This window comes from Sebastes umbrosus, chromosome 20 (assembly GCF_015220745.1).
Source record: "Sebastes umbrosus isolate fSebUmb1 chromosome 20, fSebUmb1.pri, whole genome shotgun sequence".
Lineage (NCBI taxonomy): Eukaryota > Metazoa > Chordata > Actinopteri > Perciformes > Sebastidae > Sebastes > Sebastes umbrosus.
In genome coordinates, this window is record NC_051288.1 from 25,703,293 (window position 1) to 25,729,495 (window position 26,203).

At 40.9% G+C, this 26,203-nt stretch overlaps 1 protein-coding gene and 1 long non-coding RNA gene across 4 annotated transcripts in view; one reads left to right on the plus strand and one right to left on the minus strand.

The window, feature by feature from the left end:
• Positions 1 to 26,203, plus strand: part of LOC119479041 — a 130,026-nt gene that overhangs the window by 39,907 nt on the left and 63,916 nt on the right. For both annotated transcript variants that reach the window (XR_005204588.1, XR_005204589.1), the window contains exon 3: positions 11,747 to 11,915. This is a non-coding gene — a long non-coding RNA (uncharacterized LOC119479041). The remainder of the gene's footprint in view (positions 1 to 11,746; positions 11,916 to 26,203) is intronic.
• kcnj16 (potassium inwardly rectifying channel subfamily J member 16) lies at positions 1,283 to 20,537 on the minus strand. 2 transcript variants are annotated; one of them, XM_037754197.1, is made up of 2 exons: positions 20,371 to 20,537; positions 1,283 to 3,736 (listed from the first exon to the last, which is right to left on the minus strand). In XM_037754197.1, the coding sequence occupies exon 2, from the start codon at positions 3,724 to 3,726 to the stop codon at positions 2,449 to 2,451; it is 1,278 nt and encodes a 425-aa protein (XP_037610125.1). In that variant the 5' UTR covers positions 3,727 to 3,736; positions 20,371 to 20,537; the 3' UTR covers positions 1,283 to 2,448. The 2 variants fall into 2 exon arrangements, with proteins under 2 accessions (XP_037610125.1, XP_037610124.1); XM_037754196.1 differs by lacking the exon at positions 20,371 to 20,537 and adding an exon at positions 11,727 to 11,824 and having other exon boundaries at positions 1,290 to 3,736.

Here is a 26,203-nt window from a genome sequence, read left to right on the forward strand (position 1 = left end):
GGTGAATGGACGGATCACAGTAAATCAATACTGTCACGGTCTCGTGTCTGAATAACATCATGAGCTTTGGACTGATTGCTTTAGATGGATGATAAAAAGAAAACAGGTTTTTAACTAGATTACACGGTGATGCTCGTTATAAAGCAGAGTCTGGTTACCTGACATCAATCAGAGCGTTTGTTCTTCAACAGGAACCATGATCATGATTATTACAGGAAGTGAAGACACAAAACAGACATCTAAATGTCACTTTATTGAAATGGTTGACACTGGTATTGTTTTATGAGCAATATGGTTTTGAAGTGTTTTATAAAATCTGCTTGGTGAAGCTACATCAACAACATTAGAAATACAATAGTTACAACAGATCATCAAATTCATAAGATGTTCGAGGATTTACAATATTATTTACAAAAGTCTAAGACAATAAACCGGCTTCATCACAAAGAAGTCCACTTGTTATTGTGTGAGAAGGTTTGATGGAGCGGTTCTGAATTGCTGGACTTCCTGGTAATTACTAAACAAATGGGATTCCACCACCACAAACATAAAGAAAACTTAACATTTGACATGTTTTTCATATAAACTCTCATGATTTAACTCATAATAAGGGACATATACTGTAGTCACCCCGATGACTTCTGTTTATTTACAATCCGTAGAGACCAGACTTTAAACTCTAGTGACGGTCAAAGTCGTGTAACATGAAGGATGAAATGTAGAGACCTTCTTTTTTTAAATAACCCTCTAAAGTTTGGGTCTTTTTACATTTTAAAAATAAACAGTTGACAAAACAATCCCTCCACAAGGTCCATTTAGCTGTTCTGGAGCTTTCTGACTGAGTTACATGATCTTCCTCAGCAGATTGCCCAGTAGCCATTTTTAGGACTTTTCATCCATGTTGGCTTAAAGTCATTGAGCTCTATCTTACAGCCGGCACAAAGCACAGATGCAGTTGTCATGTTCACGCCCAACGCCCACGTTGTGTAGGTAGCTAACGCACTGGCGCTCATCTGTGCGCCCATGGGCGTGTTGGCCTTAAAATGAGGTGTGGTCAGGCGCTACATTGGACATCGATTGCTCTCGATGCTCTCAAAATCGTTGGGCAAAAAAGTTTAATAAATAAGTAAATTAGGGATGCACCGATACCACTTTTTTTCAGACCGAGTACAAGTACTTACATTTGGGTACTCGCCGATACCGAGTACCGATACGAGCACTTCTCTGTGCCAAAAGACCCTCGTTAACAGCCAGCTGGAAGGTGTGAGCGACACACGGCAGGCTGGGGAGTCCCGAATACGAGGCGGTGCGCCGCCACCGGCTCGAGGTCGGCTTGGAAAGGCTCGGGGTGAAGGTGCTTCCCGGGGCCGTGGACAAAGCGTCACCGGGGCGGACTGTTTTCAGTACGCCCCAGCCGCATCGTACCCCCAGGGCGGGGCTTGGACCACGTGGAAGGTGCCAGGGTTCTGTGGCTATGTCGGCCACCTACCCGACCCGTCTTGAAACACGGACCAAGGAGTCTAACGCACGCGCGAGTCAGAGGGTGCAAGACAAACCCCGTGGCGCAATGAAAGTGAGGGTCGGCGCGCGCCGGCTGAGGCGGGATCCCGGCCCCGTGGGGTTGGGCGCACCACCGTCCCGTTTTGCCCGCACCGTCGGGGAGGTGGAGCGTGAGCACATGCGATAGGGCCCGACAGATGGTGCCGAGAGGTTAACGTCACGCCGCCGTAAAGTGGTATCGGTGCCGTTGTATCGGAGCCTTTTTGTGAGTATGATCCCCGATACTGGTATCGGTATCGGTGCATCCCTAAAGTAAATAGTTATAATAGTATGCATGTTTATGATATTTGTATTGTTCAACAAAGGCCATTTCGGCAAAGACATTAAATTATGACAATGGAATAGAAATAGTTTAGTTTTACTTTTTTACGTCACTTTGTAGGCGGACGGTTTACTGGCGTCTGGTAGTCGCTTTCAATCCAAAATGGTGGAAGCGTAGCTCTGCCGCTGGGCGCTGATGTTGCAATGGATTTGACTTTCCCTTCTTATCAATATCTGTTCTTTGGTGTCATGGGGAGGATACTTTTTGATAGCGCTCTTGCTAGCTGGCTACACGTAGTGTTAAGCCTGTTCTGTTTTGAAAAGCACAGCTAAGGATCCCCTCAACACGTAGTTAATGTGCTGGATGAGCAGCTCTCATTGGTATGAATGGGCGCCATCTTACAAGCCTACAGAGGTTTGATACTCAAAAGACAGATCTGGGCTGGAGTGTCACTTTAAAAAAAAAAAAAACACATGCTAAAAAAACAGAAGCCAGAACTCTCAACATTCTTACAGTAAATGAGATTCATCCACAATATTCCTCTTTAGTATCGCGTCTTTGAAAAAAAATGGACAATTAACACAATGTCTTAATGAATGGTGGCCTCAAACATCATGGCTCTGCTTCTATATTTCTGTATTCGTGAGGTCCTTTGGCAGAGTCAACGTGTCTTGATGATGATGGTCTGCTTGAGCTGTAGAAACGGTTGGTTCAGGGCGACAATCATTCACAAGTTCAACAGTCACCGTTGGAGGTTTCAGATGTTTGTCATGATGATTTCGCTGCTGTAACCTTGGAGACGGGGAAGATCTAGGCGAATGTCGCGGGGAAGATCTCGGCGAATGTCGCAGAGAATGTCGGGGAGAGGACCGCAGCTGCTTCTTGTGTTCGTAGTCCTCAGCGCTGACCTCGGGCACCAGCACCTTGGCGGTGTGGTTGAACAAGGTGTAATCCACCCTGTAGTTCCTCCTGCTGACCCGGATCATCTCCTGGAACAGCTGACCCCAGAGGATTTCAGCTGGAGTGTACGAGGTTCGGGTCTGATGCAGCATACCTGTGGAGTCGTCCATGTAGGTGAACGACACCACCAGCTCAAAGTCTGCTTTCCGTAGATCTATCAGACTCATGGTGTACAGAGGGCTGCCGGGTTCGATCCTGTGGAAGATGGTGGCTGGCGTGCACAGGATGATGTCCCTCTGCATGATGATCAGATCTTCATAGGTCACGTCCATTTTCCCCGTGGCGTGCACCGTGGAGCGGACAATCTGGGCGCGAGCCATCCCTTCCACCAGGTGGTGCCGGCGGAAGTCCCCGACCCTCCAGGAAAGACACAAGTAGCCGTCGCGAAGATTGATGACGGCGCAGTTGCTGAAGCCCACCGTCTGCGCCCTCTTCCTGGCCGAGGCCATTTTGGCGACAACAATTCCGATGACAAACGTGTCTATGAAGCAGCTGATGACGTCTTGTATCGTGACGATGATGATGGCGATCATGCAGTTCTCGGACATTCCTCTGTAGCCGTAGCCAATGGTCGTTTGAGTTTCAAGCGAGAAGAGGAACGCAGCTGTGAAGCTGTGCACGTTGTCCATGCAGGGATGACTTTCACTCGTGACGTTTCTGGTGTCACCGTGAGCGAGCGCGATGACCCAGTAGATGATGCCGAAGAAAAGCCAAGACAGAATGTAAGACAGGGCGAAGATCAGGAACATCACCCTCCATCTGATCTCCACCAAGGTGGTGAAGATGTCGGTCACAAACAGCAGCCACTCCTCGGGAACGTGGCGAAACACGACGTTGCAGCTGCCCTCTTTGCGTATGTAGCGGTGCTTCTTTGGTTGAGGTCCATTCTCAGCCTTCACAGCGATGCCGTCGGTGGGGCTCACTGATGTGTATTGGTTATGCATCTTCCAGAGTCTGTAGAGAAGATGGCAAAGACCTTTTAGCAATTTTATTCATCAGCGTGACTTATAAATAAATATCCGGCATTATCAACATAGAGCTCCGTCTCCTAAAGATTACATTCCCATACAACTAAACTGCATTCTCAATTGTGTTTGGAGGGAAAAGAGGATTGTGTTTGTCTGTGACGTATCACAAATATGTTTGTAATGATTGTCTACAAAAGGCCGCAGCAAGTGAAGTAGTACAACGAGTGACAGTTAATGAAAGTTACGTGGTATAATAAGTGAGTATAACAAGTGTGAAAGTCCACTATTGGCGGGCGGGAGTTGTGGTGGATGGAACCTGCCAAAATCAAAAATAAATGAATAAATATATAAATGACTCGATCAATAAATGTCATTAAATTTAGCAAAAATAATATAAAAAATAAATGTAGCCATTAATTAATTGATAAAATGTGACATAAATTGATATTTCTGTTTTAATTTGCTTTAATTTTATTTATCTTTGTATTGATTCCCTTATTTATTTATTCTGCTGTTTAATTTTCCTTTTTATTTATTTATGTATTTATTTTTAGGAATTTTAAATGTATTTATTTATTTTTTATTTATTTATATTTGCACTTATTTTAATTTTTTATATTTATCTTTAAATGTATGTATTAATTGATGTATTTATGCATTTGACAGCCCCCTCATTTGTATGATGAGGCAAAAATGCATAAAGAAATGTAAAAAGATATGTGTAAAGAAATATATAAAGAAAAGAATGCAGAAATAAATACGTACATTTAAAAATAAATATAAAATAAAGGAAATATAAATGTAAAAATAAATGAATAAATAAAAAAATAAATAATTAAATTTAAAAATTAATATAAATAAATACACAAATAAATAAAAGTGAAAATTAAACAGAAGAGTAAATAAATAAGTAAATTAATACAAATATAAATAAATAAAGAAGCAAATTAAAACAGAAATATAAATTTATGTCACATTTTATCAATTAATTAATGGCTACAGTTATATTTTTATATTATTTTCTACATTTAATTACATATTTAGTTATTCATCAAGTCATTTATTTCTTTATTTTTGATTTTGGCAGGTTCCGTCCTCCATAGTTCATGTTCCGTGTGAAACTAAAAGTCAATATTCACTTTATTCACCTTATTTTGTTTAGTAATAGCAGCATTCATTTTTAGAGATTATTGATATTTAGGTTCGTAGGGCCAGATATGATTCCCAGTCTATCCTTCAGTGTAATCAATAGCAATTAACAGCATTTACTTTGCATCCCATGTGCAAACCAGTCCCACATTTGTCAATTTGGACTAAGAGCTTTTGTAGTTTGTTGTTTTGGCATTCAGCTGACCCAAAACATTGAGAGAGGATCATTAGAGATGCAGGTCATGACTGCAGACGAGCAGACAGACGACTCTGCAGACGAGACTAACAGCTGCTGAACGCTGTCTGATCTCTGACCCACATCAGGATGGAGGAGTCCACGTTTACAGCACAAATACACAGATCTGACACAGAAATCCAGATTTCTTTTTGTGGCTGTAAGTAAACTTCTGCACCAATTAAGAGGAGCATTGTAAAAAATACCCATTTCATAATTTTCTTTTGTTTTTATAAATTCTATCCCTGTTAAAGCAAAATGAAGCCTAAGATTGTGCTTAATTTATTCTAAAGATTATTTTTTAAATTCCTGATTAATATAGTGATTAATTTAACCAAAATAAATATCAAAAATGTGCCAGATTTAAAATTGTATTCATTTATGTTCTCTTAAAAACAAAGAGATGATAGACCTTATTCGTCAGATGATGATAAAAATACTGGACTTTAAATTCAAAAGGACTGCTTTATTCGCTGTTATGTCACAGCAATACTTTCCCTGAACTGTAGACTCAGTACTTTTACTTAAGTACTTGATTTAAAACTTAAAATGGTTTTGACATGGATTTATATTATTTCATATTTATTCAGTTTGCCATGTTATGATTTGAGCATATTTTTTATGCTAGATGTAGTACCTGTGAGCGTTTCTGGACAATATCTGTCATTGTTTTGTGTTGTTAATTGATTTCCAATAATAAATATATACATACATTGACATATAGCAGCATATTTGTCCACTCCCATGTTGATAAGAGTATTAAATACTTGACTAATCTCCCTTTAAGTTACATTTTGAACAGATAAAAAATGTGCAATTAATTTGCGATTAATTCCGATTAACTATTTTAATTGATTGACAGCCCTAGTGTGTTTAAAACTAGCAGTAAAACGTATATGTAGTAAACAAAAATCTGTTTAATTATGTAATGTTTTCATTCAGAATACTCCCAAAGGGCTTTCGCTGTTTCTCTGATGCAGAAAACATCCATTCATCTAAACTCGTGTTGCCCATTTTCCGAGGAAACAATTAACATGATGATTAATGGAAATGTCCAAGCTCCTGCTCTCCTTCCTGTCGCATCTAATATAAATACATAATGAGCAGCAACAAGAACAGTAAGACAGGATAAAAATAAATCATTGACTAGAGAGAAAAAAAGAGTCCGTTGTGTTGACCTTTTTTCCATTATGGGTTATACTTATAATTTCATTTAGTCTCCCACTGGGAACGGTTACCATGTATGCTTTTCTTTTTCCTGCTTCTTTGTACTGTGTCAATACATTTAATCACAATGGGGCAGTTGCCTGGAGATACAAAACCCATTGAATCAGTCCTTGTTTGGGCTTCTACTTTCTTTCTGCCACTTTATGCCACTGTTATTTCTTGTACACAGATTGCTAGTAGTTTTAGAAATATCTACACTCAACGCATCCTCATACAACGTTTCATATAATTTCCTACGAAAAGTTATTCCTAATTTTTCGTGCTTTTTCCTACGAATGTCCAACAACACACGTCAATGTCGTGACATGCAGGGCTTGACATTTAATAACTGGATTTATTCAAGTTTCTCTCCAAACAATTACATTTTACAAGATTACATTTGAACACATCATGATGGCGTTATTATTTACCTTTCGGCTAATGCTCATTTTTACTGAGCAGATATTGAATGCACCATAATGTAATGGATGGATGGAAAATGCGTTAACGTTAGCTGTTAAGTGCCTCATTTACATTGGAGAAGTTTTCTTTCAGGGATTTCTGAAACAAACCTACTTGGTGAGGTTTAGGAAACGATTGTGGTTTGGGTTAAAATAAACCCGTCACTGAAGACAAACTTCTTCCATGTGACTTTACAAAATCCAGTACAGATAACACACTTTAATTTGACTTTAAGATATCTGTTTAGTGACGAGAGGTCTGTTGCTGTGCCACAGTAGGATGTCTTTTGCCCCGGTAACGTTACGCTCTCTGTAAACATACAACAATGTTTCCATGCAAAGGTTCGCTGTTGTCCAAAGCAATGGCCCAAGACCTTTTTTTTTTTGTCTGGGTGGAGGTCAAAGAACTGTCAGAGGGCCAATAAAAGAAGCGCCACAGGACTGAACTGGTCTAAGTTAGCAGGGGGAAAAATGAATGTGGAAACTGGAATAGTGTCACGGTGCGATCACGGGCAGAGGAAGGATCAATCACAGCCAAACCACTGAGAGCATCCTCTACGCCCAAAACAAATGGGGTTTGAATCACCGCTATCTGACTGAGTGAACTGGGCTCCAGTCACAGCCTCCACTTTCTCCTGGCCACAGCCAACGTCCCCACTGCCAGACTATGGAGCTCACTCCATGAGGTCATAGAAATAACGTCCTATTAGCTTCCCATAATCCCTTCCTAACTACCCTGATATGGACAAAAGGAGAAAAACGCAGCATCCTACTGGAAAACCAAGAGACGCTGAGTGACTGTAGCATTCAGATGTTATCAAACCTCTGTCTGACCTGCAGATATCATATTGTAGAAGAATAAAAAGTGTAAAGACATGCAGTTATCTTTACTTTCTCAGTAGCACTTCACAGCTGTGTCAAAACGTTCCTGCTTTATCCTACTGCTTTTCTCTGCGTTCACAAGTTAGAAAGCAGGTTTAGCTGGCAAAACTACAACTTCTTTAGGTTTAGGCAATAAAGCTACAACTTCTTTAGGTTTAGATAAAAAAAACTACAGCTTCTTTGGGTTTAGGCAATAAAGCTACAACTTCTTTAGGTTTAGGCAATAAAGCTACAACTTCTTTAGGTTTAGGTAAAAAAAACTACAACTTCTTTAGGTTTAGGCGACAAAACTACTAGTTCTTTAGGTTTAGGCGACAAAACTACAACTTCTTTAAGTTTAGGCGACAAAGCTACAACTTCTTTAGGTTAGGCGACAAAACTACAATTTCTTTAGGTTTATGCGAAAGAACTACAACTTCTTTAGGTTTAGGAAACAAAGCTACAACTTCTTTAGGTTTAGGTAACAAAGCTCTAACGTCTTTAGGTTTAGTCGACAAAGCTACCACTTCTTTAGGTTTAGGTAACAAAACTACAATTTCTTTAGGTTTAGACAACAAAACTTAAACTTCCTCAGGTTTAGGTAACAAAACCTCAACTTCTTTAGGTTTAGATAATAAAATAACAACTTCTTTAGGTTTAGGCAACAAAACTTCAACTTCTTTAGGTTTAGGCAACAAAACTACAACTTCTTTAGGTTTAGGCAACAAAACTACAACTTCTTTAGATTTAGGTAACAAAACTACAACTTCTTTATATTTAGGCAATAAAACTACAACTTCTTTATGTTTAAGCAACAAAAATACAACTTCTTCAGGTTTCGGCAATGAAACTATAACTTCTTTAGGTTTAGGCAACAAAACTACAACTTCTTTATATTTAGGCAATAAAACTACAACTTCTATAGGTCTAGGCAACAAAACTATAACTTCATTAGGTTTAGGCAAGAAACTATAACTTCATTAGGTTTAGGCAACAAAACTACAACTTCTTTAGCTTTAGACAGCAAAACTAGATCACTGTCATCTTTTATTCCTTCTTTCGGTGATTGACCATGTAAATCGATGATAAAACCGACTAGTGGGTGTAGTAGGGCCCTACTGACCCACATCTATGAGATTTATAATCACTTTTAATTCTTAATTGATATATTTTCCTTCACTATAATATAATTAAATGCAAAGTTAAGTATTCATAATTCAGTGATGGAGCTACTGTTGTAGTTCTGCTGTAATTTTATCTTCCTGCACCGCAGAGTCGGGACTAACAGGACCTAATGAAGATGAATGCTCAGGCAGTCCGTGTAGACTTTGTCACTCTAACAAAGAAAATGAAATAAAGTCAGCTCTTCAAGTATCTTAACACATGTATAAAAGTGAAATTCGGATACTCCCATGTTGTTGCATGTGGTCAGCTAATAAACTCAAGACACAATCCACTATTAATTCTACATTTTTTAGCGTGATGTAACTGTTGTCGGAGTGATTTTGACCATAAGAGCATCTGGAGTATCGGGCCATGAAAAGACTTTTTAATCAACACTGAATGTTTTTTAAATGGTTCAAGATACTGAGGAGAAATTTCCACCACTTGCAGTCTCCTTAATAGACTGTATACTACTGTAATACGTGGGATTCTTTTATTTTTCATGGAAATGCTGGACAATCGTCATGCTGAGCATTAAAAAGCTGTGCTAATATAGTTATTTCCATGTTTACTGTGTTGTGGTTTTACCCACTGAGCAGTGCATCGGCCCTGATGCTTCTCTGTGTTGTGTTGACCCACTAGGTTGAGCTGTTTTCTCCAACACTCACTCTGCCCATTTGTGGAGCTTATGACCTGAAACAAGCAGCTCTGTGTACAAAACAAGACATTACATAAAACAACCTCTTACAACCACAACACATCCTGACCTTTGGCATAAAGTTTCCACTGCTCTCTCTGTGAACAAAGCTATGATACTTGATATTTTTCAGGCTTGTTTTTCCACAATAAAAAGAGGGTCCTTTTGTATTCTAAAGTTAGACTAAAGGTCCGTCATCCACAGCTGACAATAGAGAGTGGATGAACTCTGGAAACAACTTAGGCAATTGGCTCGTTTCCTCTCCTGCTCGGGGCACTTACAACTCCATTACATGCTCACTTACTGCAAATGACATTGTGCCACCCATCTGTGGTTCACTGGAACAGAACCGCGTACACGGGTGGCTAGTCTTAGCTCTGCCCCGAGGCTTTCTGTCACCTCTAATGACCTTCAAAACCTCAACACTGCAAAATATTTCCATCTTAACAAGTCACTTAACCTCTCACTTGATTGTCAAATGAACCGTTTGGTAGCGGCGGTGAGACTCCGCTTGTTTCAGGAATATTTCTAGAAACAAGTGTCAAATCTGTTGAAGTTCTCCTAATGTCCAGAGGTTTGCTTAAAATGCAGTTTAAAGGCCACGTTTCTACATGATCGAGTCAGATTGTGTCTGAAGGTTAATGGTTTATCCAAGCTTCAAAGTGCCAAGTGGACCAGAGCACCAGGTTTTAGTTTGCCTCATCAGAAATAGCTTAACGTTGCTTTTAAACTTGAAACCAGATGCAGGATTTAACCACTTTTAACTTACTGTTGTTTCTGTCATGAGTACTTTCACACAGAACGCGAGTATTACACAGCGAGTGAATAAAGTAGGGCTGTCAACAATCATAGAAATTGATGGTCAACTAACACTCACACAGTTTTTTAGTTGATTTAATCGACAGATCTGTAAGTTTCTCCACAAAGAATCACATAAAAGCACCACTTTAAATCTGGTGCTTACCAGAGATGTGCTCTGGAGTTTCTTGTAAATAAGTCATTCAGCATGAAAAAAACATAAAAAAAACTACTAAAGAAATCTTAGTCAACTAACATCAACCTTACACCAAACAACTGTTCAAGAGATTTCACTGTGGCAGACATATTCCCAATATATTCCAATATATTCCCAGGCGAGTATTTCATATTTTCGTGTCGTTTATTGGTCACGCCCGCGGTGTGAGCGACCTTTAGACGTAGTGTTCTACTGTGGATTCAGTGTCTATTCCTGTTAGGGATGTGCATTCCAAGCAAAAATACTATTCGAAAGTCACTGGGAATTAGTCGTTTATTATTCGAATAATCGGCATCGCCAACGCCTGCAACGGTTAATATAAGGGAAATGCACTATATATTTTTTAAGACGGGACGAATAGTCGCATAAACTATTAGATTTTTTATAATTTAACAACTATTCCTGTGAGAGTGTCCTGGTTGGTCTCGAACTGTTTCAAGTCAGCAGTCAGTTTCAGGTTTTACTTCGTGACTACTGTCTGATTATTCTTGAATAGCAACATGACCTTTTGGGATTACCGGTCTTGCATGATTCACTGTTTAAAAGATCAATAGTCTCATATTTATGAAACAGAGTCAGTCCTGTTGTGTCAGCAGTGATGCCTCCTCACACATTCCCATCTTTATACAACACACTTCTTTTTCTATATATATATATATATATATTCATACGCATTATTCTCTCAGCAAAAATCTGCAAATGGTTGTTTTCTATACAGGCAATATTAACCTTTTTCTCTCGTGTGACTCTGAATTTGATCAGATTTCACTGTGAAACATGATCGCAAACATTACTTATCACCTTGACCACATCTTGTTTTGTTTTTTAACCCTTCAGGCGTTGGATTACTGCTCTTAATGCTGCGGCTCAGATTACCGATTGTTCCGCCGTCCACAACCTTTACTTACTCGTCGCCTCAGATTTGTTTCAGCTCAGCATGGCAACCTTCAAACAACCAGCAAGGTGTAATTTAATAAAGGAATATACAGTATGCATTTGGTGAAGTGGCCAAGGAGGTTTAATAATAATTAATCAGTATTTTTAAGAACATGCAATTATTTTCCAGAGCATTTATTCTGAATAAAAAGTAAAATTTTCAGGTTTTAGGATCTAAATCCATTTTTTTGGTCATCCCCAGATTTGACTGACGTGCAACAGAAACAATAGATTTCACAGATTGACTCCTACCTTTTTTTCTTTGTAAAAAGAGATGCTGAACCAGTCGCAGGAATGTCTGCACCTGAGTTGAAAAGCTCTCCGCGAGGCCGTACAGTAGAACAACCAACGGTCACCTGCTGGAATGAGACGGCCCGCTCGTCACTGCAAAAACTAAAGATTAACGCCTCCCTTCAGCATCACATGGTGTCACACAGACAGGTGAGTGTTTGTGTTTCTCAGTGTGTGTGTGTGTGTGTGTGTGTGCGTGTGTGTGTGTGTGTGCAGCTCGTTGTGAATATACATGAGTGTGTGTTTTGGGTGAGTGTGCATCCATGCAGGTGTTTATTGGGCTTTGGTGCATGATTGTACTCAGTACTTTGTGATAGGAAACTTCAGTTTACACCATTCAGTTGTACAATTTTCATACTGACTTCGATCCAATATTAGGGCTGCCAATCGATTAAAATAGTTAATCACAAATTAATCACATTTTTTATCTGTTCTAAATGTACCTTAAAGGGAGATTTGTCAAGTATTTAATCCTCTTATCAACATCGGAGTGGACAAATATACTGCTTTATGCAAATGTATGTATATATTTATTATTGGAAATCAATTAACAACACAAAACAATGACAGATATTGTCCAGAAACCCTCACAGGTACTGCATTTAGCATAAAATAATATGCTCAAATCATAACATGTCAAACTGCAGCCCAACAGGCAACAGCAGCTGTCAGTGTGTCAGTGTGCTGACTTGACTATAACTTGCTCCAAACTGCATGTGATTATCATAAAGTGGGCATGTCTGCAAAGGGGAGACTCGTGGGTACCCATAGAACCCATTTACATTCACTGATCTGGAGGTCAGAGGTCAAGGGAGCCCTTTGAAAAATGGCCATGACCATCACCTTTCTTTTAAACAGAATGGGAGATGACACTCTGATTGGTTTGATTCCTGTTACGCCCAAAACACACCGATGATTAATTAAGAGACTAATTACAACCCCTGGTCTTACTTTGCTCCCAGATTATGAGCCACTTAACCAGCAGGAGTTGGACACGCCCTAAATGCGCTATAGGTCCTTTAAAGAGTGCCCAGAGTGTTAGAAGTGAATCTTGATATCCTGAGGTTAGATATAACATGCTGGCTACTGAAGTGTTTTGTAGATCTTGTTTCTACTTTCTATGTTTAGCGTCGTGTCAGTTACTCCAACAGGAACCTTTCCTTCACGTGTGCACATTAAAACAATGTTCAGATATTTGTTGGTATACAAATTTGATCTCCTCTTTCCAGCTTCAGCTCACACACCTTCATTCACAACAACGAATTACAAATTGGTGAACACTCCTCCTTTGTGCCTCTTTTTGAAAGACTCGACCAAAGATCCCTTATTCCCAGCCTGAAACTCCTTAGAGAGCTTTACTCAAACACCCCTCTCACTTAATAACTGCTTTGCAACCGAACTCCGTTCATTGTCCCGAGCAAAAAGCCCAACTCGGGTTTCAAACATGGAAATCTGTTGGCCGTCAGCCTGAGCGGCTCTTACATATTGTGATAACACGGGCTGTCTTTCTTATGTACCCACAAACAGATCTGGGACGATGGAAATGGGAGACTGCCGTCAGGTCAACGTGACTTTTCCATCCGGGTGGTGTTGATGTTTATTGTATGAATAGTGTGTAGATGACGGAGCTGCTGAGCAGCATTGTGAGGGTGTCATGAGCCTTTAACTATACCTTCATTTGAGCTGGACTCACTTTGTCAGGACTGTAGGTAAGAGGATGGAGACAGGTACACATTCAGCTGACCTTGTTGAATCAGAAATGGAGGAAATAAATGTTGTTTGTGTCTGTGTTCACCCAGAGCTACGGACCAAACTCTATGGTAGAAACAACAACGTCGCTGCCGTATTTATGCCTAGATGACTTTATGTTGAGTGTTGATGGAGCAGCTGCAAAGCCTGGCACCAATCCATCCAAACTCCATTCAGAAAACAAGCATTTTAAAAGTAGTTTGCTTGTCGTCTTGTGTACAGACCCGACAAAGCATAAATTCAGTCTTTTTACAAATCAACATTATGGTGTTGTTATTTCAGCATCATTTTGATCAACAACATCGCTGCCGTATTTCTGCCTAGATGACGTTACGTTGAGTGTTGATGGAGCAGCTGCAAAGCCTGGCACCGATCCATCCAAACTCCATTCAGAAAACAAGCATTTCAAAAGTAGTTTAAGTCTTACAAAGCATGAATTCAGACTTTTTACAAACCTGCATCATTATGTAGTTATTTCGGCAGTAGATAAGGTTTAACCTCTTGGGAACATAAATGTCTGCACCACATGTCATGGCTGTGGTTGTATCCCAATCACAGAATCACAACCTCCTGTAGTCCCAGTGTGATTAAAACAGCCGTATATTCAAGCAGCTTTAACCACGAGGCGTGTTCTGAGAGTCACTCAGTCATGAAACTTTTCCTTCCACTGTTTTGCTGCGACTGCACTAAATAAACTCACTGGCTCCTGCAGCAGGAAAACAAAGTAATGCAAGCTATTTGACACCTTTGTAAAATCTGCAGACTAAGAGGGCAAGGCATATGAAATGACTCAACAGTTTTATTTTTCTAGTTGGAGCACAGTGGGGGGTCCTCACAGTAAATTCCTCTGGGTGTCTAAGAGCATATCTGTGAAAGAACGCCAGTTTATTTTATGTTTATGAACCTGACTGCATTTTTTAAACGTGAACAAATGTGTGTCCGTTTGTGTGTCTGTGTGCATGCTGGTGCTCCATGTGCTCACAGTTGGTGGGTTAACGGGGGTCTCAGCAAAATGTGGACCCATAACGAATCACCTCGTTTCCAGGAAAAATAAATAAATTGTTCCCAATAAAAATGATCCACAAAAAAAATACATGAGCACAACGTTGAGCACAGAGCTGTGATCAAACGTTCCAACACAAAGCCAAGGCACAATATTAAAGAGGCCAGAAAGACTTGAGGGTGTGAAACGCAGACACGGGACGGTTCCTCAGCTCAGATTCTTCCACAAGTTCACAGAAGACATTTTTAAAGGGACTGTTTATGACTTCTTACACGTATAAATCACCCGGGTCGGTGTCCCACGCGCGCTCGCATTGGTTGTATCTAGTGAAGCCCGTCTTGCAAAACAGTGTTGGCCGCGGTCGGAGGACGCGGGGGAGACCGTAGCTTTGGTCTCCAGGACCGGAGTCTCTGCTGTACTCTGCTCCTCTGCTCCTCTGCCTGCCTGCTTGCCTTCACTCAGCTCGCTCAACCTCACGTTCATGCCCGCACACTCCACACTGCAGAAGAGTTAGTTTAGCTCTGAGAATATCTAGTGAATGTACAGTGGACGTTTGTGCAGAAATAAGGTTTCCCGTGTCTTGTGAAGTGACGGTGCTCCGCAGAGAGAAACGTTATCGTCTCCGACCAAAACTCCGGCGTCTCCCCTGTTCCCTCCGACCGTGGTCGGGAGGCTGAGGCAGGAAAAGCCAACACTAGGATCAGCATTGATTCATGGGGAGACCTTCGTCTGGTCAGCTAACATTACTGCCAAGCAGCTGAAATATAGAGTGATATTGTGCTTTTAGCTGACGTGTGTCGCCTCACTGTTTTGAGCGATGCTCGTTCATGTCTATTTAGAGCGAGCCCGACGCTGACTTTCGTTGACTTAACAGCCACAGGTATCGCTGTTAACAAACATTTCTGATTCTCACAAACAGTCCCTTTAATGGAGAAAATAATCAGTCAGGATCAGTTGCATCACAGAGAAGGTGTGAAGAAGGTTGTGATCGTTTTCAGTTTATATATTATTAAGTAAATCTTCGTTTCCAGTAGAAAAAAAAATATTGAACATTCTCAAGTTTTGCATGAACAGTCTGAACACAGTAGAGCTTCATTGTTGATTAATCTGTCTCAAATAATCAATGAGTTGTTTGGTCTATAAAATGTGAGAAAAAGGTGAAAACTGTTGATCAGTGTTTCCCAAAGCCCAAGATGATGTCCTCAAATGTCTCGAAAGTATTCAGTTCACTGTCATAGAGGAGGAAAGAAACCAGGAAATATTCACATAAGAAGCTGCAATCAGAAATTTTAAAATCTCCACAGGGAGCCACTGGAGAGGAGCTAAAGAGCCGCATGTTGCTGACCCCTGGGCTAGATCAACAATGTTGTGCTCTTATAAACAGTTTAATCATGGGCTGTCAAAGTTAACTCGATAATAATGATCTACATTAATAAATATATACATACATTTGCATAAAGCAGCATATTTGTCCACTCCCATGTTGATAAGAGTATTAAATACTTGACAGATCTCCCTTTAAGGTACATTTAGAACAGATGTGTGATTAGTTGCAGCCCTACAGTGATTACAGGTGATGTACTCTGCTCCGTGTACTTTCCTCACAATCTCTAAAATGTATGTTCTTTATACATGTTCAGTGTCACTAACGTTGGTGTATAGCCGCCATATTGATAAATGAATCATAGCTCTTTTAAACTTTGGTGTAGTTAAGGAACTAAACTGTACATTACGGGGTTGTTCTGTGCTGCTGAATTGTTATCACACCTGTCAGTAGCGACACTCTCAGTATATTTTTAGGCCCCGGTGACTCCTGGGTGTCCACTCGGGAAGCCCCGGTGGTAAATCCGGCCGTGTCCCGATCATCCCACATTTGTTTCCTGTGTGTGCGTGAGCGTGTTTGTGTTAGTCTATGTCTTGGCCATCTGTGCAGCGTGTGTGTGTATGTGTGTGTGCGAGCGATTGCATGCATGTAGTGTGTATTCCTGCATTAGGAGGTTTGTGTGGTCGACATGAAATGATTCCTAAAAGGCAGAACAAGCAAACAAACAGCGTTGCAGTAGGAAGCGTGTCGGCTGTTTAACAGCTGCTGGGGTTCGGTTCAGTGCAGCTCACCTGCCTGATAATGAGTCTGAGCAGAGCAGGGACAACACTGACTGTACCGTACATGTACCGTACACCCTGCCTCTGATTTCACCTGGTACACGCCGGCATGTCTTCATGTTCATTACACATTCCACAGGATGCACACTGAACTATCTGAAAGTAGGCGTGTTATACCTTTAGTTGATAATAGACAGCAGAGACGGACACACATTTACCGGAGCACCATGTCTTTCCATTTCTTTAGTTCTTGTAGTTCTTCCACCTCTGGTGTATGGTGGACGGAACCGGCCAAAAATAAAAAAAATAAATGAATAAACAAGTAATTGACTCAATAAATAAATTTGCATTAAATGTAGCAAAAATAATATTAAAAATAAATGTAGCCATTAATTAATTGATCAAATATGAAATAAAATTATAAATTGATATTTCTGTTTTAATTTGCTTCTTTATTTATTTATATTTGTATTGATTCCATTATTTATTTACTCATCTGTTTAATTTTCCCTTTCATTTATTTCTGCATTTATTTTGATTCATTTTTAAATGTCTTTATTTTTGCATTACATTTTTATTTATTCATTTATTTCTGCATTTATATTTTATATTTATTTTTAAATGTACCTACTTATTTATGCACGACTTTCCCTTTGCATTTCACCCCTTGTTTATTTCCCCAAAGTTATTTATTTCTGTATTATTTTCTGCGTACATTTGTTTACACATTTCTTTTTGCATGGCTGTCGATAAATGCATAAATACATAATTAAATACATACATTTTAAAATAAATATAAAAACATAAGTGCAAAAATAAATATATAAAAAACAATTGCATAAATAAACAAAGAAAATGCAAACATGTTTTTAAAACAAGAAATACTATAATAAATAAAAGGGAAAATTAAACAGAAGCTTGAATAAATAAGGGAATTAATACAAAGATAAATAAATAAAGAAGCAAACTAAAACTAAAATATCAATTTATGTCACATTTTTATCAATTAATTAATGGCTCCATTTATTTTTGCTACATTTACTGACATATTTATTTATTTATCAAGTCATTCATTTATTTAGTTATTTATTCCCTCCTCCATACTGGTGTGACATTCCATACTCAGTCTCTGTAGCTGGTTATGCTTTAGCCAGATCTATAATTGTCACCCTGCTCATCTGTGTTCTCTTTATTCACCACGTATGCTCGTGTGTGTTCAGGCCTTCTTTGGATTACAGCAGATTTAGGTTAGCCTTTGTTACTCGACTGTATGGGAAACAGCTGAAAATTCAAAATGCTTTTGTTTAAATCTCAGTGCTCTTAAGTAAGTGATCTCTCACACACACACACACACACACACACACACACACACACAGACACACAGACCAAGAAAGCGATAAATCGGTCAGGAGGTAATTTGGGGCTCGCTGCGCTGGCCGGGGATCCGTGAGGTTCCAGTAATTTCTCTTCGTCTCTTGTTTCATTCAGAAGCAACTGCTCAGCGTTGTGTGCGCTGAGATTCAGACGCATTCTTGTGTCACGGCTCATGATGCTGTGATGTGACGCTAATCTAGCCGAGCACCACCGGGGGGGAAACAGCTCCTTTAAACTGGCTGCCGACCACACCGGACTGTTTGGCGAACTCTGCAGGTTTCCATCTTCACTGGTTGTTCCCCCTCTCTCTCTCTCTCTCTCTCTCTCTCTCTCTCTTTCTCTTTCTCTCTCGCTCTCGCTGTTTCTCAGCTCCCTCGTGTTTCTGTAATTTCTCTCATTTTCAGTATTGCTTCTTTATACAGAAGAAGACATAAAACAGCGAGATCATCGCAGCGTTGGAGGCATCGCTCATGTACTCTTACTCACAAAACGGCTCCGATACAACGGCACCGATACCACTCTACGGCAGTGCGACGGGCCGGTGGTGCATCCGACTCTGCGGGGCCGGGATCCCACCTCAGCCGGTGTGCGCCGGCCCTCACTTTCATTGCGCCACAGGGTTTTGCTTGCACCCTCTGACTCGCGCGTGCGTTAGAGTCCTTGGTCCGTGTTTCAAGACGGGTCGACATCGCCGCAGACCCCTGCCGCATTTTATGTGGGCCGGACCCCGCCCTTGGTGGCACGACGCAGTTGGGGCACACTGAGGACAGTCCGCCCGGTCTACAGTTGCACCGGGATCAGGGGCCCCATCCCTCCCTGGCGGGGAGAGACGGCGCAGCGAGAACTTTGTCCACCGTCCCGGGAAGCACCTTCGCCCCGAGCCTTTCCAAGCCGACCTAGAGCCGGTCGCAGCGCACCACCTCGTATGCGGGACTCCCCAGCCTGCCGTGTATCGCTCACACCCTCCAGCTGGCTGTTAACGAGGGTCTTTTGGCACAGAGAAGTACTCGCATCGACACTCGGTATCGACGAGTACCCAAATGTAAGTACTCGTACTCGGTCTGAAAAAAAGTGGTATCGGTGCATCCCTAATTACAATGTTATGGAAGTTGACTTCCATCAAAGTTACATCTTGTCCGGTCCACTACCGACTTGATGTTCCATACGTTAGTTATCTCCCTTTTTTTGATTGAAATGTCTTGCAATATATTGCAATACAGGGGCATTTACGTGGATACGATGATTCGCGACTTTAAAAAGAAAGTGGGACAGGACTGTAGTGGCGCTCATGCATCATCTCAACAGAGAACCCCCGAAGAACATAAAATATCCCATCACTGCAACCTCTCTGAGTCCCAGTTGACCCCTTATAATAAGGGGCTGATATAGCAGTCCTGTCTCAAACACTGTAATCATCTCAGAATGAGCCGTCTAACCTTCTTGATGCAGCTATTATTGCTTTAAGACATTAATTTGATCAGACAGACTCATAAAAGATTAAAATCTCTATTAACCTATTTGGTTTTAATCACAGATTAAATGGTTTATAAACCCTGTTTATGATGCCACGCTCAGAGTTTGGATCTATAAAATCAAGGTGTCTGAATCTTACCGACACACTAACAATTTCCTCGGTCTCTGTGCGGTTTACTGGCTATTATACAGGCAGCGTAAACAGCCTCTTAGGTACCTCAATAAAACCAGGCCTGTGTTTACTCGGCTCATACTATATCGTCAAAGCGTTTGGAAGCAGGAGCTACATCCTGTTATGTCTTCACTGCTGACTTTGTTCTTCTGTATCTGCTCCCTCTCTTGCACAATTATGTCATTTCTGTTTAAGTTGAAGCAACAATGATCGGCGTCCTAACATCCAGCGTTTGATCGGCCAAACTTTGACTCTGCCGGACGAAATGATTCAACCTCTGAGAATCTCTTGGAAATATTTTTGTTTAAACAATCTCATTCCAGCCGTACTAAAAATATCATCCACTTCAAGCGTTGTCCCGCGGTCTGCAAGAGTTCGGTTCGAACGTCAACGACAAAAGTTTCCAATCAGATTGACAGCGTTCTGCAGGGTGAGCGTTCACATCTTAGCGTGAGGTCGAAACTCAATGATCTGACTAAAGTTTGCTCACTTAGCCCCAAAATTCATCCACAGTCTCCATCTAGAAAGTTCTTGGCTTCGTTTTACTTTGTGTGCTGAGATAAAAATAGTCTTCAACGCAGCCAAAGAGTTTACAGTCAGGACAACGGCATCGTTTGGAGAGCTTAATGAGACCTGAAGCCAGATCACAAACTGATGCTCAGAGAGGAAGAACAGTCACGTATATATTTCTCTCTGAGATGTACAATGATGTGTGTGAGACAATCACTTACCTTTGCGAGGTGTTCAACTCCCAAAACTGTGAAAACAGGCACTGAGGCGAACACTTCTGATGCTTTTTTTCAACGTTTGTCCTAAAATTTTACAACTAAACACTAATGCCAAAAGTTTAATCCTACCACAAAAAGCTCTGTTCTTTGCTTGGAGTCCATCGCGGCTGTGAGTGTTGCATTGCCTCTAAACTCATACAGTATGAGCCTCATTGTACATTAAACACCACTCCAGAAATGACTGACCCGATGGCACAAAGTCCTATCCGACCACGGAGTGCTGAACGAACAGCTTTTTGTAATCATTTGTTTCTTAAAACTACTGTGAGTGAAGCACAAAGATCTCATAGAAACGTCACTGTGACACTCAGGAGATGAATCAGCCATCAGGTGATTTGAGCAACATTAATCGATTAGTTGTCAACTATTAAAGTAACCTTCTGAGACCCACAATAGACCCGTTTCTGTCTCTTTCAGGGGAGTACAGGGGATCTTTAGGGAGAGATAGCAGGTCAACAGTAGACGTCATATAGAAGTGGTGTACATCATCTGAACGCTGGGAACCTGGAGATTAATTTGAGGTGCAGCTCAGCACTGTGTGTCAAGTTGTTCTAGTCATAAATTCAGAAATTAACATGAATTAATTAATTAAAATAAACTGTAAACGTGTATAAGGGTTTAGAACATTATGATAGAAGCATATGATGGTCATCCCCATGCTCTATTATGTCTCATTAGTTGTTGCAGCAATTTTTATTATTGTTAAATTTGTAACACAGATTTGGTGCTAAATTTAAAAATGTTTTACTGCTCTAGAATTGATAAAAATTATCAATAATCCCTCCAAAATACCACATTAAGACACCAAGACCTTGAGGAACATCATAGAAAAAGCCATGCTGTGATTTGGGATCAAAACCTTTTGACATTTGGAGATTTCTACAAGAATTGCATTTTTTGGCGATAGGATGGCGAGCACTTCTGTTGTGTAAACTGCTCAGAAACCCCCTTATTGTCAATCTAGCTAGGAAAGCCATCCATTCTCTGAATGCTCTAGGTCTCTAGTTTGATCCATCCATCCTCTGAATGCTCTAGGTCTCTAGTTTGATCCATCCATCCTCTGAATGCTCTAGGTCTCTAGTTTGATCCATCCATCCTCTGAATGCTCTAGGTCTCTAGTTTGATCCATCCATCCTCTGAATGCTCTAGGTCTCTAGTCTGATCCATCCATCCTCTGAATGCTCTAGGTCTCTAGTTTGATCCATCCATCCTCTGAATGCTCTAGGTCTCTAGTTTGATCCATCCATCCTCTGAATGCTCTAGGTCTCTAGTTTGATCCATCCATCCTCTGAATGCTCTAGGTCTCTAGTCTGATCCATCCATCCTTTGAATGCTCTAGGTCTCTAGTGTAGGGATTCTACTTTAGTAGGTTTTGGTTATTAGCAAATTAATTAATAAATAATAATAGAATTATTAATATTAATAAAGATTATCAATAAACATCAATAATAAACGGGGCACCACCCTGGAATCAGGGACCATTGACCAAAACGTTAATATAGTCTCATTATATATGCTAAACTATCAATTTGGAACGTTGATTAATAATTAAATTAATAACTATAACCAAAATAGATAGTAAAGGTTGAAGGATATCGGAGTTCTTGACATAGCAGAGGTTGGCATTATTCACTCTTGTGCAACATTAAAGAGACCAGCATGTATATTCCACAAACATTTATTTACAAGTTAATAAAGGTTCAAAACACAATATTAATCTAACTAAATAACTAAACTAAACAAACCAAACAGTGTGTGTGTGTGTGTGTGTGTGTGTGTGTGTGTGTGTGTGTGTGTGAGAGGGGGGGGGAACAAGATGGGTTCTTGTCTCAAAATGTCTGTATGGCCTACAAACAAAATGGCGGGCACTGTAAAACTACAAAGATGGCGGAATCAAAGATGGCGGAATCAAAGATGGCCATCAGCATGTCACCACATGACCTCTTTGTTCTTCTGAGAAGAAGGACAGAAAGGGGGGGGGGTGATGTGGGGTTAAGATTATCTGAAGCTGTATGTTTATGTTTAACTAATTCACAGTTTCTGTATGTGATCTTTATGTGTGTTAGATATGCAGTGGGTTAGAAAAGATGGTTAGTTGCATGCAAGACCTTGTCTATGTGAAGCATAAACTAAACACATCAGATGTGGCGAAGCCAGTTACCCAAAAATCAAATACAGATAAATCAACACAGTCAAACTCAATGAATAACATTAAACCAAATCAATACAAGTACTTTCTAGAAATCAAAGTTGAACAGTCTTGCTCAGCCCTGTGCGATTGCTAATGCTAAGGTAAGCCCAGTACGTTACCGATCCATGGAAGAAAAGGGTTTGTGATTCCATGGGTTGAAGTTGTGGTTCCAAATCAAAGATGTCGTCTTTGATGTGCACAAATCAAGTTGTGCAGATTGGAGGAAGCTGGTCGCTCCAATACTTCTTCCTTTTGGTTCCTTTAGTTGCTATGACTGTTTCCTAACAGAACATAGAATCAGAGAGCAGAGCTGCTTCCGGTCTGGAGCGCAGCATCTCACCTCCAGCAGGTCAGCTTGTTGAGGAGGATGAGTAGAAAAAGAACTGTGGCTCACCTCCAGCAGCTGGTCAGCTTGGGTCAGGAGGTAAAGAGCAGAAAGAGGAGGAACAAAGGACATTCCTCTGGTTTTGTTCTGGCTGAATTTCACACCTCTGGGTGAAATGTTACTGTAGCCAATGAGGACTGAGATCCAGAGTCAAGGATCGTGTTACTGAGTTCATGAAGTGACTGTCTCTGCCACCAGAAATGGCAGGTCCCTACACTAGTTTCATCCATCCATCCTCTGAATGCTCTAGGTCTCTAGTTTGATCCATCCATCCTCTGAATGCTCTAGGTCTCTAGTCTGATCCATCCATTCTCTGTATGCTCTAGGTCTCTAGTTTGATCCATCCATCCTCTGAATGCTCTAGGTCTCTAGTTTGATCCATCCATCCTCTGAATGCTCTAGGTCTCTAGTTTGATCCATCCATCCTCTGAATGCTCTAGGTCTCTAGTTTGATCCATGCATCCTCTGAATGTTCTAGGTCTCTAGTTTGATCCATCCATCCTCTGAATGCTCTAGGTCTCTAGTTTGATCCATCCATTCTCACAATGCTCTAGGTCTCTAGTTTGATCCATCCATCCTCTGAATGTTCTAGGTCTCTAGTCTGATCCATCCATCCTCTGAATGCTCTAGGTCTCTAGTCTGATCCATCCATCCTCTGAATGCTCTAGGTCTCTAGTTTGATCCATGCATCCTCTGAATGTTCTAGGTCTCTAGTTTGATCCATCCATCCTCTGAATGTTCTAGGTCTCTAGTTTGATCCATCCATTCTCTGTATGCTCTAGGTCTCTAGTTTGATCCATCCATCCTCTGAATGCTCTAGGTCTCTAGTTTGATCCATCCATCCTCTGAATGCTCTAGGTCTCTAGTTTGATCCATCCATCCTCTGAATGCTCTAAGTCTCTAGTTTGATCCATGCATCCTCTGAATGCTCAAAGTCTCTAGTCTGATCCATCCATCCTCTGAATGCTCTAGGTCTCTAGTTTGATCCATGCATCCTCTGAATGTTCTAGGTCTCTAGTTTGATCCATCCATCCTCTGAATGCTCTAGGTCTCTAGTTTGATCCATGCATCCTCTGAATGTTCTAGGTCTCTAGTTTGATCCATCCATCCTCACAATGCTCTAGGTCTCTAGTTTGATCCATCCATCCTCTGAATGCTCTAGGTCTCTAGTCTGATCCATCCATCCTCACAATGCTCTAGGTCTCTAGTTTGATCCATCCATCCTCTGAATGCTCTAGGTCTCTAGTTTGATCCATCCATCCTCTGAATGTTCTAGGTCTCTAGTTTGATCCATCCATTCTCTGTATGCTCTAGGTCTCTAGTTTGATCCATCCATCCTCTGAATGCTCTAGGTCTCTAGTTTGATCCATCCATCCTCTGAATGCTCTAGGTCTCTAGTTTGATCCATCCATCCTCTGAATGCTCTAAGTCTCTAGTTTGATCCATGCATCCTCTGAATGCTCAAAGTCTCTAGTCTGATCCATCCATCCTCTGAATGCTCTAGGTCTCTAGTTTGATCCATGCATCCTCTGAATGTTCTAGGTCTCTAGTTTGATCCATCCATCCTCTGAATGCTCTAGGTCTCTAGTTTGATCCATGCATCCTCTGAATGTTCTAGGTCTCTAGTTTGATCCATCCATCCTCACAATGCTCTAGGTCTCTAGTTTGATCCATCCATCCTCTGAATGCTCTAGGTCTCTAGTCTGATCCATCCATTCTCTGTATGCTCTAGGTCTCTAGTTTGATCCATCCATCCTCTGAATGCTCTAGGTCTCTAGTTTGATCCATCCATCCTCTGAATGCTCTAGGTCTCTAGTTTGATCCATCCATCCTCTGAATGCTCTAGGTCTCTAGTTTGATCCATGCATCCTCTGAATGTTCTAGGTCTCTAGTTTGATCCATCCATCCTCTGAATGCTCTAGGTCTCTAGTTTGATCCATCCATTCTCACAATGCTCTAGGTCTCTAGTTTGATCCATCCATCCTCTGAATGTTCTAGGTCTCTAGTCTGATCCATCCATCCTCTGAATGCTCTAGGTCTCTAGTCTGATCCATCCATCCTCTGAATGCTCTAGGTCTCTAGTTTGATCCATGCATCCTCTGAATGTTCTAGGTCTCTAGTTTGATCCATCCATCCTCTGAATGTTCTAGGTCTCTAGTTTGATCCATCCATTCTCTGTATGCTCTAGGTCTCTAGTTTGATCCATCCATCCTCTGAATGCTCTAGGTCTCTAGTTTGATCCATCCATCCTCTGAATGCTCTAGGTCTCTAGTTTGATCCATCCATCCTCTGAATGCTCTAAGTCTCTAGTTTGATCCATGCATCCTCTGAATGCTCAAAGTCTCTAGTCTGATCCATCCATCCTCTGAATGCTCTAGGTCTCTAGTTTGATCCATGCATCCTCTGAATGTTCTAGGTCTCTAGTTTGATCCATCCATCCTCTGAATGCTCTAGGTCTCTAGTTTGATCCATGCATCCTCTGAATGTTCTAGGTCTCTAGTTTGATCCATCCATCCTCACAATGCTCTAGGTCTCTAGTTTGATCCATCCATCCTCTGAATGCTCTAGGTCTCTAGTTTGATCCATCCATCCTCACAATGCTCTAGGTCTCTAGTTTGATCCATCCATCCTCTGAATGCTCTAGGTCTCTAGTTTGATCCATCCATCCTCTGAATGTTCTAGGTCTCTAGTTTGATCCATCCATTCTCTGTATGCTCTAGGTCTCTAGTTTGATCCATCCATCCTCTGAATGCTCTAGGTCTCTAGTTTGATCCATCCATCCTCTGAATGCTCTAGGTCTCTAGTTTGATCCATCCATCCTCTGAATGCTCTAAGTCTCTAGTTTGATCCATGCATCCTCTGAATGCTCAAAGTCTCTAGTCTGATCCATCCATCCTCTGAATGCTCTAGGTCTCTAGTTTGATCCATGCATCCTCTGAATGTTCTAGGTCTCTAGTTTGATCCATCCATCCTCTGAATGCTCTAGGTCTCTAGTTTGATCCATGCATCCTCTGAATGTTCTAGGTCTCTAGTTTGATCCATCCATCCTCACAATGCTCTAGGTCTCTAGTTTGATCCATCCATCCTCTGAATGCTCTAGGTCTCTAGTCTGATCCATCCATCCTCTGAATGCTCTAGGTCTCTAGTTTGATCCATGCATCCTCTGAATGTTCTAGGTCTCTAGTTTGATCCATCCATCC